Source organism: Gavia stellata, chromosome 24 (assembly GCF_030936135.1).
Source record: "Gavia stellata isolate bGavSte3 chromosome 24, bGavSte3.hap2, whole genome shotgun sequence".
Lineage (NCBI taxonomy): Eukaryota > Metazoa > Chordata > Aves > Gaviiformes > Gaviidae > Gavia > Gavia stellata.
Window position 1 is genome coordinate 6,830,728 of NC_082617.1, and position 16,995 is coordinate 6,847,722.

At 46.3% G+C, this 16,995-nt stretch overlaps 2 protein-coding genes across 6 annotated transcripts in view; one reads left to right on the forward strand and one right to left on the reverse strand.

Moving 5' to 3' along the window:
* SPTAN1 (spectrin alpha, non-erythrocytic 1) overlaps positions 1–8,796 on the forward strand; it is a 52,458-nt gene extending 43,662 nt beyond the window's left edge. For 3 of the 5 annotated variants that reach the window (XM_059829056.1, XM_059829057.1, XM_059829058.1), the window contains 11 exons: positions 3–212; positions 477–773; positions 1,257–1,369; positions 2,222–2,239; positions 4,037–4,099; positions 5,410–5,464; positions 5,974–6,170; positions 6,574–6,627; positions 7,110–7,256; positions 7,596–7,743; positions 8,471–8,796. In XM_059829056.1, coding sequence (XP_059685039.1) covers positions 3–212; positions 477–773; positions 1,257–1,369; positions 2,222–2,239; positions 4,037–4,099; positions 5,410–5,464; positions 5,974–6,170; positions 6,574–6,627; positions 7,110–7,256; positions 7,596–7,743; positions 8,471–8,596 — 1,428 coding nt within the window. In that variant the 3' untranslated portion in view covers positions 8,597–8,796. The remainder of the gene's footprint in view (positions 1–2; positions 213–476; positions 774–1,256; positions 1,370–2,221; positions 2,240–4,036; positions 4,100–5,409; positions 5,465–5,973; positions 6,171–6,573; positions 6,628–7,109; positions 7,257–7,595; positions 7,744–8,470) is intronic. The other 2 variants (XM_059829059.1, XM_059829060.1) reach the window with 1 other exon arrangement.
* A 47-nt stretch (positions 8,797–8,843) lies between these two features.
* Positions 8,844–16,994, reverse strand: DYNC2I2 (dynein 2 intermediate chain 2). Its single transcript, XM_059829061.1, has 9 exons — positions 16,722–16,994; positions 15,702–15,956; positions 14,829–14,938; positions 12,902–13,059; positions 12,355–12,464; positions 11,414–11,581; positions 10,741–10,973; positions 9,788–9,945; positions 8,844–9,202 (listed from the first exon to the last, which is right to left on the reverse strand). The coding sequence occupies exons 1-9, from the start codon at positions 16,992–16,994 to the stop codon at positions 8,964–8,966; spliced, it is 1,704 nt and encodes a 567-aa protein (XP_059685044.1). The 3' UTR covers positions 8,844–8,963.
* Position 16,995: the final 1 nt, after the last annotated feature.

A 16,995-nucleotide genomic window follows, 5' to 3' on the forward strand; every position in this document is an offset into this window, starting at 1 on the left:
AGGAAACTTTTGATGCTGGACTTCAGGCTTTCCAGCAGGAGGGAATTGCAAACATCACTGCCCTGAAAGACCAGCTACTAGCAGCCAAACATATCCAGTCAAAGGCCATTGAGGCTCGGCATGCTTCCTTGATGAAACGCTGGAATCAGCTACTTGCTAATTCTGCTGCCAGGAAAAAGAAACTCTTGGAGGCTCAGGAGCATTTCAGAAAGGTGAGTGGCCAAACCATAGGGCTACAAAAATCTGATTGTTCTTTTTGAAAAAAACCATACAACACTTGCAACTTCTGCAGCTTTTTCATTTGCACTTAATGATTATGGAGATCCTGGAGACTTGTCATAAGAATTTTTTAGATGTTTGCAAAAAATAAGCAATAAAGGCAAACTATCACTGATGCATGTTAATTCCAGATCAACTCACATAGAACATTTGCATTACTGCATAACTGAACAACTGGATTGTTTTCTCTTTTCAAGGTTGAGGATTTGTTCCTGACTTTTGCAAAGAAGGCGTCTGCCTTCAACAGTTGGTTTGAGAATGCTGAAGAGGACCTGACAGATCCTGTGCGCTGTAACTCGCTGGAAGAAATCAAAGCACTGCGAGAAGCTCATGATGCTTTCCGTTCTTCACTAAGTTCTGCCCAAGCTGACTTCAATCAGCTGGCAGAGCTTGATCGCCAGATAAAGAGCTTCCGTGTAGCCTCCAACCCATATACTTGGTTTACTATGGAGGCTCTTGAAGAAACCTGGAGGAATCTGCAGAAAATTATCAAGGCAAGTGAGAGAGAGAAAGACTCTTGTCATAGTTTATGACCTTTCAAGTCTTCCCTGGAAGCTGTCCTCCAAGATAATCAGTACAAGAGTTTGTCACTACACTACAGATGGAAATACCTCAAAATTTGGGAGCAAAGAAAAAAAATCCATTAGCTGTAAAGCTGTGTTCATGATCTTCCATTTGCAATCTTTCAAAAGACAAAGCATGTGTCCCTCGCTTCCTAACTATACAATGTTTAATGTCCATGCTATGCAGTAAAGTAACTGCTGGTTCAGTTCGAATTCTCAAGACTCCAGTAGGAATCTTCTGTGTTGTCGTCTTAGATGATTTTGTCTAGATATCCAGGGCACTCTTTGAGCGCTCAGTCTTGTTTTGAGCTTCAGAACTGTGCTGGTATGCAGCTCTTAGTTTTTGGGTTTTATTGCAAGATGAGGACAATCACATTATTTTTCTGTTTGAAATTATTTTTGTTCATTTCTCAGGAACGTGAATTAGAGCTGCAGAAGGAACAGCGAAGGCAGGAAGAAAATGACAAGCTGCGCCAGGAATTTGCTCAACATGCTAATGCCTTCCATCAGTGGATTCAGGAGACCAGGTATAGTTTGTCTTCCTGGGAGCTGCCCTTAGAGAATTCCTCAGCTAATATTTGTATCCATCCTACATCTCTTCGGTCTGCCTAAGTTGTAAATGTCTCTTGCCAAAAAAACAGCTTTTTACGACTTGTTCATTTCCTGCAGTTGGGATTTGAGGGAGGCCCTGTTAGCCACAGGGAAGAGGAAAGCCCTGAAACAGCAGACTTTAAAAAATGTTTCTGAATTAATTTTCCTGCAGTAATTCCAATTATCCAGGACTTCACTCTTCTCCAGTTATTCCTGAACTAGTCTGCAGCACAGTTGGAGGGTGGGGAACAAATGAATCGAAGCAGACTGTGTGAAGTGCCAGTGGTGTTTCTGTTAATGCTCCTTTTGTGTTGAATAGTATATTAGAAATCTCACTAGAATTTCAAGAGAGAAAGAAGCTGTGAAAAAAGCTTAAGACTACTTTGTAAACACTTGCTTGGGGTGCTGTCTAATAATATCCTTGCCTGGGGAGAGGGAGTAAAGATTTAACAACTGCGTTAGAAATAAAAAATCTCAAGGTCAAGAATTGCAGTGGACTGAAGAGCATGTTTCTAGAAAACAGAGGTAACCGTGCTCAGGCAGTGCTGTTAGCCAATTCTGACACACTCTGGTTGTGGTTCAGAGGAGGTGAGTTCTGTTTTGATGTAATCCTGTGATTCTCTGTCTCTCTGTGTTTACAAATAGTTCTGTATGTGTCTTCATGAAATAATGAAATACAAACACGATTTTTAACTTTTTGATGTTTGCTTCCCACCCAAATCTCTGTCCCTCTCTTACTGTCTTGTCTCTGTCCTGCTGCCTGATGTTTGGATCCTCACATTCTACAGGACTTACCTGCTAGATGGGTTAGTATTGAATTTTATATCTTTAAAAATTTGGTGATGTGCTGTGCTCTGTCTGTGTGTTTTCTTCTATCATTACATAGCTTGTGAAAGCTGCGCTGAAACCCCTTTTATTTGAAAACAGCAATCTGTGGCTGAGATGCACAGACACAGGAAACAAGATTTTGGAGTAGACTAAGTATAAACCAGTAGAAACATAACAATTTCCTAGTCAAAAGCAGAAGAAATTACTAATGGGTAGCCACTGGCATACCATGGAAGTCCCAACTTTCGTTCTTGCTTTCTCTGAGGGCTTGCACAAGAAAAGGCTCTTAATCTGATGAGATACGCGAGAACATGGAATAGTCTGCCTTTGGAAAACCGCTGACATGTTCCTAGTTTTCCAGCATTCAGAGACTTGCTCAGTGAAATAACCCTTTCCACTATAACTGTTCTCAGAACAATTAAAGCTTCAAAGCACTGACCATTTTTAGTGAGGAGGAGGGAAGATTCCTGTGAAGAGGCTTTATTGAAATTACGTATCTTAAAACTCTGTAGTATGCATATATGACCTGCCCATTTTTTTTCGTCTGCTGCATAACCGTGCCCCACAAAGATGATATTCTGGATAGGAGAAAACAAAACCTTCCAGCGTGAACCCATGAACTTGTGTGGGTTTGCAGGCAGTTTGATGCCTGCTGTTTTTTAGTCCACTTCGTCTGCATGGCAGTAGTTCCTGATGAAGATGCCTGCTGGTCCTTTGTCAGAAAGTGGAAAAGAAATAATAAAATCTTTTAAATGTCTTTAGACTGCCAAACCCTCTGAGAGGGAAGCTTTGTAATAAGAGATAATGTAAAATGCTAACAAATAGTGTATGGCCTGGTGCAGAGGCCTGCGTGTCAGCCCTGCGTTAAAGTGCTGGAGAGGAGGCGGGGGCCTTTCTCATAGAGAGAGAAGGCTTTTCATAATAAAAGGGTGGAATCTTTGCAGATAACTGTGCTTCTTATTTGCTCTGTAATGATCACAGTGTCTTGTGTTCTGCTGTTTCTGCCAGATAAAAATAATTTGCCCCGTTTTTGTTGTACAGTTTAATGGAACTGAGCAGATTTTCCTGGAACGGATGCTGAAGTCTCTGCTCCTTTGTAAAGTAGTGTTGTAGATCAGTTCTGGTATCCAAGAACAAGCGAACAGCAAGGAGCCATTTACTAAAAGACGTAGGGTCAGAGTTCGAGATCGCCATGCCAAGCTCTTTTGTTGAACAAATTACCAGAAGGCTGCTGATATGCCAGACAGCGTTTGTCCTTAATTCTGCGTGAATAGATTAAAAATGCACATTTAGCTCAGAGAGGCACTGGCTGTGCTTAGCCTTCCTTGGCAAGAGGTCAGGCAGAGCTTCAGAGAAGTTTTGAGATAAGAGTTGCCATGCGTACACCTTGCTTCTCAGTGTGCCATAGCTGCTTGTATGCACCCAGTGCTGCCTGGAGGTGGTTTTCTTTGGGGAGGGGAGAAAGAAGAATTTGGAGTTTATGAAGAAGAATGCTTTTCAAGAGTCTGTAGATGAGTTAACTGCAAGACTTCAATTCGTCTCTTAGTGAGACTTAATTTTTTGTGACTTACATGAAAATAACAACAGATTATTTTTGTGTATGTGCAACCAGCATTTGAATAGTTTTCTCTCATTAAGTACTTGCTTGTGTTTGCTGCAAGGTGGTGCTGGCTTGGAGTGTGGCTCCACTGCAGTGGCTGTGTTTGGGTGTGTTCTTTCCTCTGTTCATTCTTCCTTCCTTTTTGGAATTTACTTGGTTTCTTTTCTTTGACTAGCATAGCATATCGTCGTGTCATTCGTGTCTATCAGTATGAAGTTGGGGATGATCTATCTGGAAGGTTTTTTCCTCTTATTTTCTTACCTCACTTTGGTTTTCAAATGCACTCTTTAATTCCAAGGCTCGCTTTCCTTCCAACTAACTTTCACGGCTTAGAGATGCTTGGAGGTTTGTTTCCCTGTTGACCCTTTCCTTTCCACGATTGGTCCCCAGCTTCCTGCCTAGGGTTCTGGGCGTGCGCTTCATCTCTTTAGACGTGCATTGAATCTGAGCCTTAACCCTGTGGTGAGAAACACCCAGATGTTTGGTGCATTTTCATTGCTACAGAGTGATTCAGCATTTGAAATCCCCTTTTCAGGAAGCTCACAAGCATGTAGGAGCATAGATTTCAGTGGGGACGAAACCTGATTTTGGTGACTTAAATACCAGCAACTTTAGTTTTAGGAACTTAACCACCACAGAGTCAAAGGAGAGGACAGCCCCAGCTGCACAGCGCCCAGCCTCGCTATCCATGCACAGGCTGTTCATTGTGAACTCTCACCATCCGTGTTGGAAGGACAGAGATTCTTAAACACTGCTGCTTAAAGGTTGCGTAGGATCTTGGGGGGGAAGGCAGTGTCCAGGCACTTTCTGTGGCTAGTCCATATGAAGCAGATCTTGGACACCATCACCACAGAGGTGGTCTGTATATGCTGGTGTGGGGGCTGCAGTGTGCCTAGAAGCTCGGTGTGGAAATCAGACTGAGGGGAGTTGGCTGTGCCTCAGTTTCTCTGGGTGCAGCATAGGAGAGGTGGGCTGGGAAAGGCAACTGTCCACCAACCACTGCTGGGTAGGAGAGGTCTATAGTTTTCTGCAGTGATTATGCCATGTTAAGGTTACTTTTAAACCAAACCAATAGTTTTCAAGGTCTTTTTCCCCCTTTTACCCTCTTGTAACACAGCTCTGTAGAGCTCCTGTTCCTTACTGGCAAATACAGCCCATGTCCAGTGAATCACCTGTAGTTCGCGTGTGCGTGTGTGTGCTGGCCACAGTGGAGTGGGGTGGGACTGCACCGAGTTTCTAATTTTATTAGGTCCAGTAAAGCGAGCGCTTTGGATCTGGCATGAAGTGTGGCTGCTGATCATGTTGCCTTTCAAATGGGGCTAGAAATTAACTATATAAAGAAATCAGAATCAAACAAGATGTACATGTGTCAGTCTGAAATAGGATGAGTCAGAATAAACAAAACACAAAAACAATGTTTAAATATCTACAGGAGAATGATACTGGTCTAAGGATTTTTTTAATTTCAAGGAAGGACTGTTAATTTCCAGCCCCACCTGCCATTTTTTATGGGATAAGTGCTTTTTCTCACTGTGATTCTGTGTTTAGGTCTTGTATGGTGGAGGAATCGGGAACACTGGAATCGCAGTTGGAAGCTACTAAAGTAAGCAATGCTCCCCTATTGCTAAAACACCTTTCCCAACTGATGGCTCGGGAACACAGGGTGGGAGTGGAAATGCATGTAATTATAAGGTAAAATCTTAATTGATTTTACACATTTTGAGTACTGAAGAGACCTTTGGGATTATCTATTTAGGAATCTGATGTCTGCTTATATCACAAGCCATTAAACAACACTCTGATGTGGTTTTCCTTTTTGTTCTTTTTTTCTAAACGAGCCGGGTAGGGCAGAGAGGATACGGTATTTCCAGCACATTTCCTAGTAAGAGGAGTTTTTTGTCTTAAGAACTGGTTTGCAAGCCCTGTTGGTTTCCAACAGCATGCATGAAGAGGAACGTTGTTTTGAATACTGTTTTACAAATCCCAGTATATGTGTATATAATCCCAGCAGAAAAAGAAGAGTATAACCCTTCCTCCCCTGCCAGCCTGTGTTCTAACTTAAGGGGTTTTTTGCACTCCTTGATTTTTCTCCTCTTTACTCCCTCCTAACAGCGCAAGCACCAGGAGATCCGAGCTATGAGGAGCCAGCTGAAGAAGATTGAGGACCTTGGAGCAGCCATGGAAGAGGCACTTATCTTGGACAACAAATACACGGAACACAGCACCGTGGGACTGGCACAGCAGTGGGACCAGCTTGACCAGCTGGGAATGAGAATGCAGCACAATCTGGAACAGCAGATTCAAGCTCGGTACTGCCTACCCCACGCGCAGTGTAAAGCGTGTCTAACTTGGGGGGTGGCATAAAAGATAGGAGACGCAGCTGCCTGCGTCCAAAACCAAACTGTGCATGACCCGTGCTAATGAGCCTCTCCTGTGCTCTGACTGTCGGGTGTAGTGAGCTCGTCAATCCCCACCACCTCCTGGCTCCCTTCGGAGGGATGAAGTTAGCAGTTTTGGAAATAGTTCCTGTTGGCCATTAGCAACGATGAGATCTTAGAGGAGTTGGTTTATTCTGTTGAGCTGTGGTGATGTAATGTATCGTTTGCTCATTTGTCCTCACCTTCTGATGCAGACGCTGGCTTGGGGCAGGTGGACTCCAGCAGAGTTCTGCAGTTTAGGAACTGTTCACGAGCTTTGCTGCTTCCTTTTCAGAAACACGACTGGAGTCACCGAGGAGGCCCTGAAGGAGTTCAGCATGATGTTCAAGTGAGTCGCAGGGAAAACGTGCCAGAGGAATGCTTGTGAGATATTTCTGGCATGTGGATGGCTCCTGTTCCCAGGATTCTCTGATCTGTTTGTAGCTCCTTTGTTGTCTGCCCAATGTTGTGCTGAGCTGCTCTGATCTCTGCCAGATGGCAGGAGCCTCCAGAGACACCCACTGCTGGCAGGGTGCAGCCGCGCGAGAGCCTCTCCTGCACACACTCACTTGTGGGCACACTGGTGTAGGAACTGGGGGCGCCAGTGAATTCCAGCTGGGAATACAGCCATTTTTTGGATGCGTTTTAAGTAACATAAAGAATTTGTGCTCACTTTTTATGTATGTTAGATAGAACTATTTATTGATTCAAGCTCATTTTTCCAGAATAGTGGGCTAGTTATAACCTGTTCTAGTTCTCAGCCCACTTCATAGCTTTCAGTACTCAACAACTGACACTTAAAAATGTGGACTTTTGTTTTTATGTTTTTAGGCACTTTGACAAGGACAAATCTGGACGACTTAATCACCAGGAGTTTAAGTCTTGCTTGCGTTCTCTTGGCTACGATCTGCCTATGGTAGAGGAAGGAGAACCAGACCCAGAGTTTGAGTCTATTCTTGACACTGTAGATCCCAACAGGTACGTGGGTTGGACCTTTTTATATTGCAAAATGCTGTATCAGTATCCTTTGGGGAGTTGGATGGAAGGTCTCTCAGGCTGAGAGCTGTGCTTACTTCTGTTGCGGAGAGGCTATGGTTGTTTTCACTACAATTCGTGTAAAAGAGCCTTTATATGAAGGTAAGACTGACACTCATGAAGAAGAAATTCACTTCAGAAAATGATCTGGTGTTGGCAGTCTCCTGCGTTAAGACTTTCACTCCTCTCAGAAAAGCTAAAGCCCGTCTCCGGAGGGTACGGAAGCGCTGTGCTCTGGGGATTAATGGTCAGCAGTGTTCACAGGCTGTGTTTCACCGGCAGGGATGGACACGTCTCGCTGCAGGAGTATATGGCGTTTATGATCAGCAGGGAAACGGAGAATGTGAAATCCAGTGAGGAGATCGAGAGCGCTTTCCGCGCCCTCAGCTCTGAGGGGAAGCCTTACGTGACCAAGGAGGAGCTCTACCAAGTGAGTACTGGTTGTGGTCCACCAGGGAGGAAGAGAGGGAGGCTTTTGGTTTACAGACTGCTAACAAAGACCAGCACTCGCTGCTTGGAGGTTCGTGTCATTGTAGTTGAGTCAGTTCTGAACCTGCAGAGGTAACCCCTGCAGCAAACACAGAAATGATGGTAGCAGCCCTACCCAGTTGCTTTCTTCGCTCTATAGAGGAAGAGGAAAAGCTTTAACTGCTAAAGAACTACTCAGGCTGAGTAAAACAAGAGCTACTCAAAGGCCTGGGAAGGGAGTGCATTCACTGTACCTGTCCTCAGAAGCTCATGCTTTCCTTTAATCATTTGGGAGACTAGAGGGAGATGTTTCTCCAGACAGCGATTCAAAGGAGAAACTTAAGCCTCAGCTTAGACACCATGAACATCTCCTCCCTCTCAGGGCCCTGCCAAGACAGCAAGTTTTTCCTGTCTGAATCCCACCAGCTGGCAGAGAAATAAAGAGGTTGCGCTGCTTCCTCCTGTCAGTTACCTGTTCTATCTTCTCTTTGGTGGGAAGACTCAGGTCAGACCTTCCAACCTTTAACCAAAGAGTGTGAACAGCCAGAGCATTTCCATGGCGGGTGTAGTTCTGCTGCTCTGGCTTCTGCCCCGAGCTGTGTGCCCCCGGCAGCGGGAGAGCTGCTTGTGAACGCCCCATCCGCAGCCCGAGTGCCCGGCTCCACCTCCGCGCTATCTTTGTCTTTCAGAACCTGACCCGGGAGCAAGCCGATTACTGCATTTCTCACATGAAGCCCTACATGGACGGCAAGGGCAGAGAACTTCCGTCTGCCTATGACTACATAGAATTTACACGTTCACTCTTTGTGAATTGATCTAAAACACTAGTACCAAAAGATGAAATGAACATGCTCACATTTGCTGACTATAGCTCTGCATGTGTCTCTCTCTCTCTTTGTGCTCTACAATAATCGATGTTACTTTATGATGTAACCTTAAACTGCTTAGCTTAAAACTCTTAGGGAAAACAAACATATTGCAGTGTGCTTCAATAAAAGTTACTGGTCGAACCACATCGTCTTGTGTTTAATGGCTAAATGCAAATTTAACTGTTACGTGGATGAAATCTGGCTGTCATAGTTACGTGTGTTTTACAGGCCAATGCTCTGGAAGAGGTGAGAAGGCAACTTTTCCTGGAGTCAGAGTAGTAACAAGCTTCACGCAGCTGGTTGTGCTGCTGCCTCAGTCCGTGATCTCGCTTGCCAGCTGCTCCAGATGATTCATTTCCCTGGGTCCCTGCTCAGTGAAGTCAGAACTCAGCTGCCAGACTTTGACCGTACCGGCAGCATCCCCTGCTGCCAAGAGCTGAGTTTGCTTGATGTTAAATTCTAGGCAGTACACAGGGCGTTCACCTGGAGCCTGCTTTATGGAAACGGCAGGCTTCCGTGCGCTCTTCTCAAAGTCAAACAGGTGCACATCTCCTATAAAAGAGAAACATTTATTTGCAGCTTTATGGCAACAGACTTTGTATTTAACAGCAGATGAGTATCTGCTTAGTCTGGAACTTAACAGTTTTTTCTTTTTAACCTGTTTCCCCTTCCCTCTGATGGTGTCTAGCCTGTGACAGATAGCTGACATCACTGCAAGACAGCGCAGACTTATTCTGCTGGCCAGAAACCAGCTTGCCAAATGCTGTGATATCTCCATAAGTCAAAAATGTTTGGGCAATTTTCTAGGGAAAAACTTGTTTTAAACCATTAGCTCTAGAAGTAAATGTCAAAAACAAAGAAGCTGGAAGTAAGTTTTAGCCATGGTACTCTTGCCATGTTACAGCCCTGTGAATGGCTGTGGCAACAGAAGTAAAGGTGTCATCAAAAGTGAGAAATAACTGTGACTGAAGTTGTCTCGCTAGTTAGAAATGACTCCGTTACACTAATCGCACAGTGCAAACAACAGCATTGCTCTCTGCTTGTGGGAAACGCTACCCAGTGCAATTGACTTGTACTAATTAATACTCAGCACAATCTTAGTTTTACGTCTGAGAACAGGCACCTGCAGTTACTTGCCTTCCCCAGACGCAGCTGCAAAGACCAGTGGTCGAACTGGAGACCAGCGTACACAGAAGAGGTATTTCTGTGATAACTGAAGAGAAAGGAGGGGTTGTGTCTGCAACATGGAGTGCAAGTGAACTTGTCCATCAGTCCCACAGCTCAGAAAGAGATTCCTGGGGGAGGGAGGATGCAAGAAACAACTGTTTTGACTTTCTTGCTAAAGATACAGAACAAAAATCAGTCAAGGAGCATGACCTGGGATACTATTACTGCTTTGCAAAGGTCTGAATGTGTTTCCTGAAGTGGCTATTTTGAAGCTGCACCCCAGGGTATGGGCTGCAGAGACACAGCCTTGTTACTGCCCTCAATTAAGTTTAATGAGAGCTGGTGAGTCGAGGGCCAGGGATGCCTGAGACCTGCAGATCAGACAGGCAGTGTTAGAGTCTGTCTCACACAAATCAAGTGCAAACCTGGGCTGCCATCATGTTTCATAGAAACATGGCTTGGGGCCTCTTCCATGGGTGGTGGGTAAACGCAGACAGAGATGTGAGCTTCTGATTTAAAATTCAGGCAGCTACTAGTAAGATTTCTGATGGGCAGATCACTTAAGCACGGATAAATAAATGACTTTTTCAGCTCCTCCCCTTGTCTTTAAATTGTTCTTTAATATTAACGTCTAGGATGATCTAAAGAAGGTGCTGATGTTCTATGCTGGCCTGAGTACAAACGCTACTTTGTGTTACTCATGCCCACACACAGCATATTTGAGTGGGCAGCTTCACCAGAGCCAACGGACATTGTTTCTCCTACGACGGGAAGTTACTTGATCAAGTTCCCAATGCCAGGTGACCCTTTGTCGGACCTTGTCACACACACACACCCTGGGGGCTATTTGAAAAATGCACGTGTACAGCCAGGCAGTAATTTGTGTCCAACACACAGCACTGGCATCAACTGACAGCACTTGCCTGTGGAAGGGCGAGCAGCTCACGGAGTACACCGGCCCACCGTGCGGGGAGAAGGCGAGCTCCGCTGGTGCCCTGAGGGGAACAGAACCGCCTGTCCGATGGAGAGCCAGTGTCTCTGCTGCAGTGGAGCACTTCAGGGAATAGCCACCTTCCACACCGACAATGAACACGCGGGGATCGAAGTGTGAAAAAGAGAGCGAGGTCACACCCACGGCTGCCTCTCCCCAGGCAAACTGGAAGAAAAAGGTACAAAGCTGCTGTGAGAGCTGGGGGGTCCAGTGAAATGCGTGTGTGGTTAGAGCAGCATGAACCAGGGACCCAAGGAGCTGTTCACTACACAACTTGCACTGGCCATGATGTTTGTGGCACTGCTCAGCCTTTAACCTCTGCAGCATCATCCTACAAGGGAATTAATGTGAATTAGTATTGTTACAGACAAGTTCTCTTCTCCATCCCAGCAGCTTCTCTTTAGAGCATGGCACAACCTTGGCTGTTGCCAGTCTTCCAAGGAGTGATTTCAGTATGGGAAAGGAGATAGGGATCAAGGGTTAGCACATACGCTCCAAAGGAGCTTTTCCTGGCCCTTCGTGTGTAAAGGGTGAGCTCTGCCACACGGGCTCTAGAGTTAAGAGTGCTTTTGTGAAATAAGCCCTCTTTGAACTGCTAAACTTACCTTCTTCAGCTGAGTGCTGCGAGGGATCTGCTGAGCCACCATGGCGAATCCTTCGGCCAAGGCCAGCCAACCATCTCGCTCCTCCCTCCACACCAGGATCTTTCCGTCCGTCGACACGCTCAACAGCTGGGAGTGGTTTCTGTGCTTGGCATCAGGTAACCAGTTAACCTGTTCCAAACGCCATAAGCTCATGACGAGGGGGACTGTCACGACTGCCAAGCCCACGCTCAGCAGCCTGCGGTCCCCTGACCCGCTGAGACAACACGGGAGCAGAGCCAGGCAGCAGCCAGTGATCTTGGTACCAAACCAGCTTCTGCTGGGAGCTGGCGCACAGACGTAGATGCTAGGAGAGAAATGCGTTCAGGTGCTTAGGGCCAAATTCTGTATTGCAGTTTCTGTGGCTCACCTGCCATTACTTTTGAGATGTGGTATTTATAGCACTTTCACCCAGCTATAAATAAACAGCAGCATTTTCCTGAATTTCAGATGAGAAAATACAGATATTGCCCAGAGTCATGGTAAAAAACAACCACTAGGAAGCCGGACTACATGACAAGTTAGGACCCTTTGTGTAGCTTTAAGCTTCCAACTAAGGATCAGTGATACTTTGCTGCTTACATTTTTAAACGCCTACAAGTATTGTTGGCTGCATCTGCATCAATAAACAGTTACAGGATGGGAACAGGCCTACTCTTCATTTATCCTGAACAGAGAGAAGTTATTTTTACCGGGTGAGTATCCACTTCAGCAAATGCCTGTTCAGTAGCCAGATTTGGGGAAAACCAGCCAACCACAGGAGAACATAACCACTGAAATCTAGCGGCCTGCCTGAGAGCTTCAGGTGAAGCACCAGTAAGGTGAATAAGAACTGAAAGTACGAAACAGAGCAATGGCAGCTCTGGCCTCCCCCAGCCGTGCCTGCTGTAGATGTTCTCTGTTACCTGATAGACTGGGTCAGTGTGAGTGTCGTCTGTCATCCCCGTCCTCCACATCACGGGGTCTTCTGTTCTGCTGGTATCCCACACCATCAGCTCCCCACTGAACAGGCCACCTGAAAGGACAAAGATGAAACATCTGAGGTCTAATAGCTCATAACAAATGCAAAAATGAAGGTATGGTGGAAACAGGCCCGCCAGCTTCAAAGGACTGGCAGCTATATACAGGGCACAGTCAGCTCTGGTGTAGGAGAATACAGCTGTACTGAAATAAGCACACTCTTCCCACTTACACCCAGGGCTGAATTTCCTTCTATCATCCCTCTCTGAGGAGATGATATAAAGGCAGATGTCACTGAAACAGCAAGTCCCAGTCCAGAAGCAACAGTGCACTTATCGATGCTGGTGAGCATTACTTCCTCAGTTTGAGGCGCTGCAACACCATTACTTCTGCAAGAAATCTTAGGCTGAGCTGAGAGAGAGAAAAAATATGATCCAAACTGAAGGAAATAAGGGTACATTTCAGCTAGAATCTCAGGTAAGAGCAACCTACCAGCTATCAGTGAAGGCTGGGAGGGGTGGAAAGCCAGGCACATGACAGAACTGGGAACATCCACCACCAGGTCAGGGCGCTGTGGATTCAACCCTCTTCTATCCAGATTCCAGGTACAGACGTAGGATTTCTCTGTGCTCCAGTCCCCACCATCCAACCTGAAGAAGAGAAAGCTATGTCTTGCCTTGTCTGTTCCTCAGAGAATCCCAGTCTAGCAGAGCTCTGATATGCCTGACTCGTCATTTAAACGTGCTGCTTTGTGGCTTGAAGGAAAACTGAGGTGAAAGGATCATGAGGTGATGAAACTTCTCTGCAGGCTAGTATATATACAGTACGTGTCTGTACTTACAGAACAAAGTGCCTGCAAGTAAATCTCAGATGTGATTCACTCTTCCAAGACCTACTAACCATTCAAATAACGGGAACAATTTAAAGCGCACATACAGAAAGTCGCTATGAGTATTTGAGAATGAAAATCCAAGGAGACGAAATCGCTGCTGATTTGCAAACTGGCTGAGTTGCAAGCCACGTTTCCTCTAAGCAAGCACTCAAAGATCCAGGGTCTGAGAACACACAGTGGGGAAATATCTCACCTGGAGGACTGATAGGGGCTGAAAAGACTTACTGAGTCTTGCTTGGCCTGAGATAAGCAGCATGATTTGAAGTCCAGGTGCCTCCACAGGAACAGAGAACATTCTTCACAACCACCAAATGGTGTTGCTGATCCTGCAGAAACCATGCCATGCACCCCAGCTCTGGAGATTTCAACCCAGTCCTCTGCCCATCACACTTGTTTGCCACAAGTGGCTCATGAATTATTACTCTAGGATGCTAACAGACACCTGCCACTCTACTTTCTTTGTTATTTCTATTAGTTTCATTCATCACATGCTTTCCAAGGTGTTACGTCTGTTCTGTCACTAGCACCACACTGACCAGTGTGACATCCTGTCTTGCTGCAAGGAGATGATATGGAGGACAGAGATCTACAGAACAGTCAGTGGACAGGACAGGAAGCAATTAATTTGAGCCTGCCTTCTACTGCCTTTATTTGATACTCTTAATTCTTTTATTGGAAGAGATATGACCAAACAAAAGGAGCAATTTTTCATCCAATGCATAGTTGATCTGTGAAACTCCTTATTAAAGGATGTTGTAGATGTTAAAAGTTTACACAGATTCACAGAGATTGTGTGAGTTCATGGAAGGGAATTCTACCGAGGGTAACCACAGACATAGAAACTGCATTCTAATCTGAAAACAGCTGTAGACTGGGAGAGCAGAAGGGGCAAGGAACATACAGGTTTGCCCTGTTTTACTTTCCCTACGCATTCACTCATGTATTCCCTTTTTGCTGGGGCTTTTAATCTAAGGAAACAGTAGTGGAAGGAAAAAGGAATAAGGGTAGCAGCAGGGCACAGAAAGGAGAGGCTGCTAGAGACATTTCTGGGATTAGATGAAAGTTTTGTCCAATCCTCAATTCAGAAGTTCTTAAACGTTTGTTAGCACATGTCCGTGGCATCAGGCGCACGTGTGAACGGCTGTCAGGTTCATCCGGGGTGCTAGGAGACCACATTAAAACAACACGATCTTCAGTGAAGATAAGCACCTACTTCCAAACCTCACCCACATATATTTGCAAGTGCATCTGCTCTTTACATTTTCTTTCCAAACAGAATCTATCTAGAAACAAATCAGTAAAAGTACATGTATCCCTTTTCAGGGCAGGGGGGAAGGTAGAAGAAATAAAAGCCATAACTTGACTGCCCTGAGACTTTTTTTCTTTGAATATGAATTATTTAACTTGTATAAAGTGTATATCTATGCCTAGTTTATTACTGCAGAGGAAGCAAACATATCTAAAACTCAGGTCAGCCTGAGATGTCACATCACCCTCAGCTGCGCTCTCAATCATTCAGATACTCACCGGCCATACGAACACGCAACAACGGATCCGGTTGCATTCCATGAGACACTGGTAACCTGTAGGTTTTGATCCTGAGCCTCCGGGTATGACAATGTATGCAAACACAACACCTGGAAGAGATCAAATTCAAGCACTGAAGCAATAACCTCCGAACACAGAGAAATGAGATCTGTGCGTGCCCCTGCATATGATCGTATGGTTACAGCGTAGCTTCCCCTCTGTCCAAGCAGCACATAGATATACATGAAAAAGTTGTTGAATTCCTATAGGGGGAAAAAACCCCACAAAGCCTATGATCCTACCAAACCAACTGTTGCTTCATAATTACCTCTCACAGACTGCATGCTTCAGGGGCTGCGCACCAACTCTGGAAGGCTGTGCCGTAAGGATTTACAACAGCCCCCCAGGTATGAGTCTAGCACTCGCTAAGCTTCACGAGCAATGGTCTGAAGACAACTGTAGCAACACGTACTGACTGATACAAATTGCTTCCACTCTGGAGCACTGTACACTAAACAAATATAATCTAAATAGGGAAGAGCTGCCAAATCACTGACTGCAACTGTTCCTAGATAACTGCTAGACTGGCATGCTCTAAAGGGGCTACTGGAAGCTGAAGATAAGCATACACCAACTGCAGGCTTCCTTCTCACAAAGCTGCTGCAACACAGTCACTAGCAGGAAGGACAGTTTTACCAACCAAGGCCAAGCCACAAGCAAGGGAGAAAGCTGGAGGAAAAACCAACTAGTAATTTCTAATTATTAGAATCTGGCAAAAACAATCACAGCAGTAAGAAACAGAACTAACGAATTAGAGCCACTGCAACCAGCTCTGTTTGAGTAATGACAAGGATCTGAATTCTGTCAACTTACTGTTTCGTTCTGATCTCTCCAGTTCACTTCAAAGCCATCAAAGGCACGGCTTTTCCAGTTTTTATTTAGCTCTTTGATAACAGCATCCTCCACTCTCTGAAGGAATGATAGAAGGCTAGTGTAATCTACTTGGACTTCTTGCTGGAAGTCTTGGACAGCATCTTTACTTTGATCTGTCTGCACGCTGGCATCTCGGCTAGTATGAGATTGTACTGCAATTTCTGCTGTTGAAATTGTCCCAGTCTGGCAGCTTTTCTAGTAAAAGAAGGCAGACATTCTACAATCCACACAGAAAAAAAGTGTGCTGCACAAAACTTTCAAAGCATCTTCCCCTTTTTTGGCATTTCATGGAGACATTCAAACACACTTGCACACCTCTGGATCATGGTTAAGCAGACTGCCTCTGTAACCATCTAGGTGTCCGTGATGTATTTGTGACCTTCACATGATCTGATAAGAGAGATGCCTGAACGCCAGCCGAATTCAGGCCACATGCTCTACAGCATGGAATGGGGAGGATGAGAAAACACAAAAAGGCAGTGAGCATCCAGAGGAAACAGCAAACACTGAATACAATGACAAGCGCACTGTTACCAGCTCTCAAACTAGTAGCTTTGTGGCAGGTGCACATGCATTTCTTTGCCAATTTGTATAAAGGGCCTAAATTACTAAAATGCTGCAAAGGGGCAGAGCCAGAAGGCAAACACTGGCACCACGGGCCCATCCGCCACCAGCTCTGCCCCGGGACCGGGCACCGGCAGGGATGCAAACCCCCTGCAGGGAAGGTCTCCGACCCGGGCCGAGTTGGAGCAGCGGGACCTGCGGGGCGTTCACCGACGGGCACGGGGGGGCGAGTCGAGGCCCGGCCGCCTCTTCAGCAGGGCAGGGGGAAGGAAGGAGCAGGCCGCCGCGGCTCTGACAGCCGCCTCCGGCCCAGCCGGCCCGGCCCGGCCCCACCCGGCGGTATAAGAGCGCGGACCGAGGCCGAGGCCGCCCCGAGGGCCGCCCGGGGTCTCTCACCACCTCGCAGCACGCGCTCCGGGCGCTCCTCCACAGCGACTCCACGTCGGCGCCGGGCGCCGTCCCGTCCGCGAACATGGCGGCGAGTGGAGGTCGCGGCCCAAGGAGCTCCCACCGCCCGCTCCGCTGGTTCCCATGGAAACGGGCGAGGCGCTGGGGGATGACGTCACCCGAGCGACGGGGCCGCTGGCCTGCGGGCGGTAAACTGAGCCGGGCGGGTGCCATGTTGGGGAAGGGCATGGAGGGTTCGTGCTGGGCGGGCGGCGGCTCCATG

Bases quoted from the DNA above. Each gene is read 5' to 3' on its own strand.
- DYNC2I2 (XM_059829061.1), bottom strand. From the start codon at position 16,994: ATGGAGCCGCCGCCCGCCCAGCACGAACCCTCCATGCCCTTCCCCAAC. The intron at 15,957-16,721 runs GTGAGAGACCCC...TTCTTTTACTAG, and splicing joins GGAGCGCGTGCTGCGAGGTG to AAAAGCTGCCAGACTGGGAC. The intron at 11,582-12,354 runs GTAACAGAGAAC...CGTTTGGAACAG, and splicing joins ACACTGACCCAGTCTATCAG to GTTAACTGGTTACCTGATGC.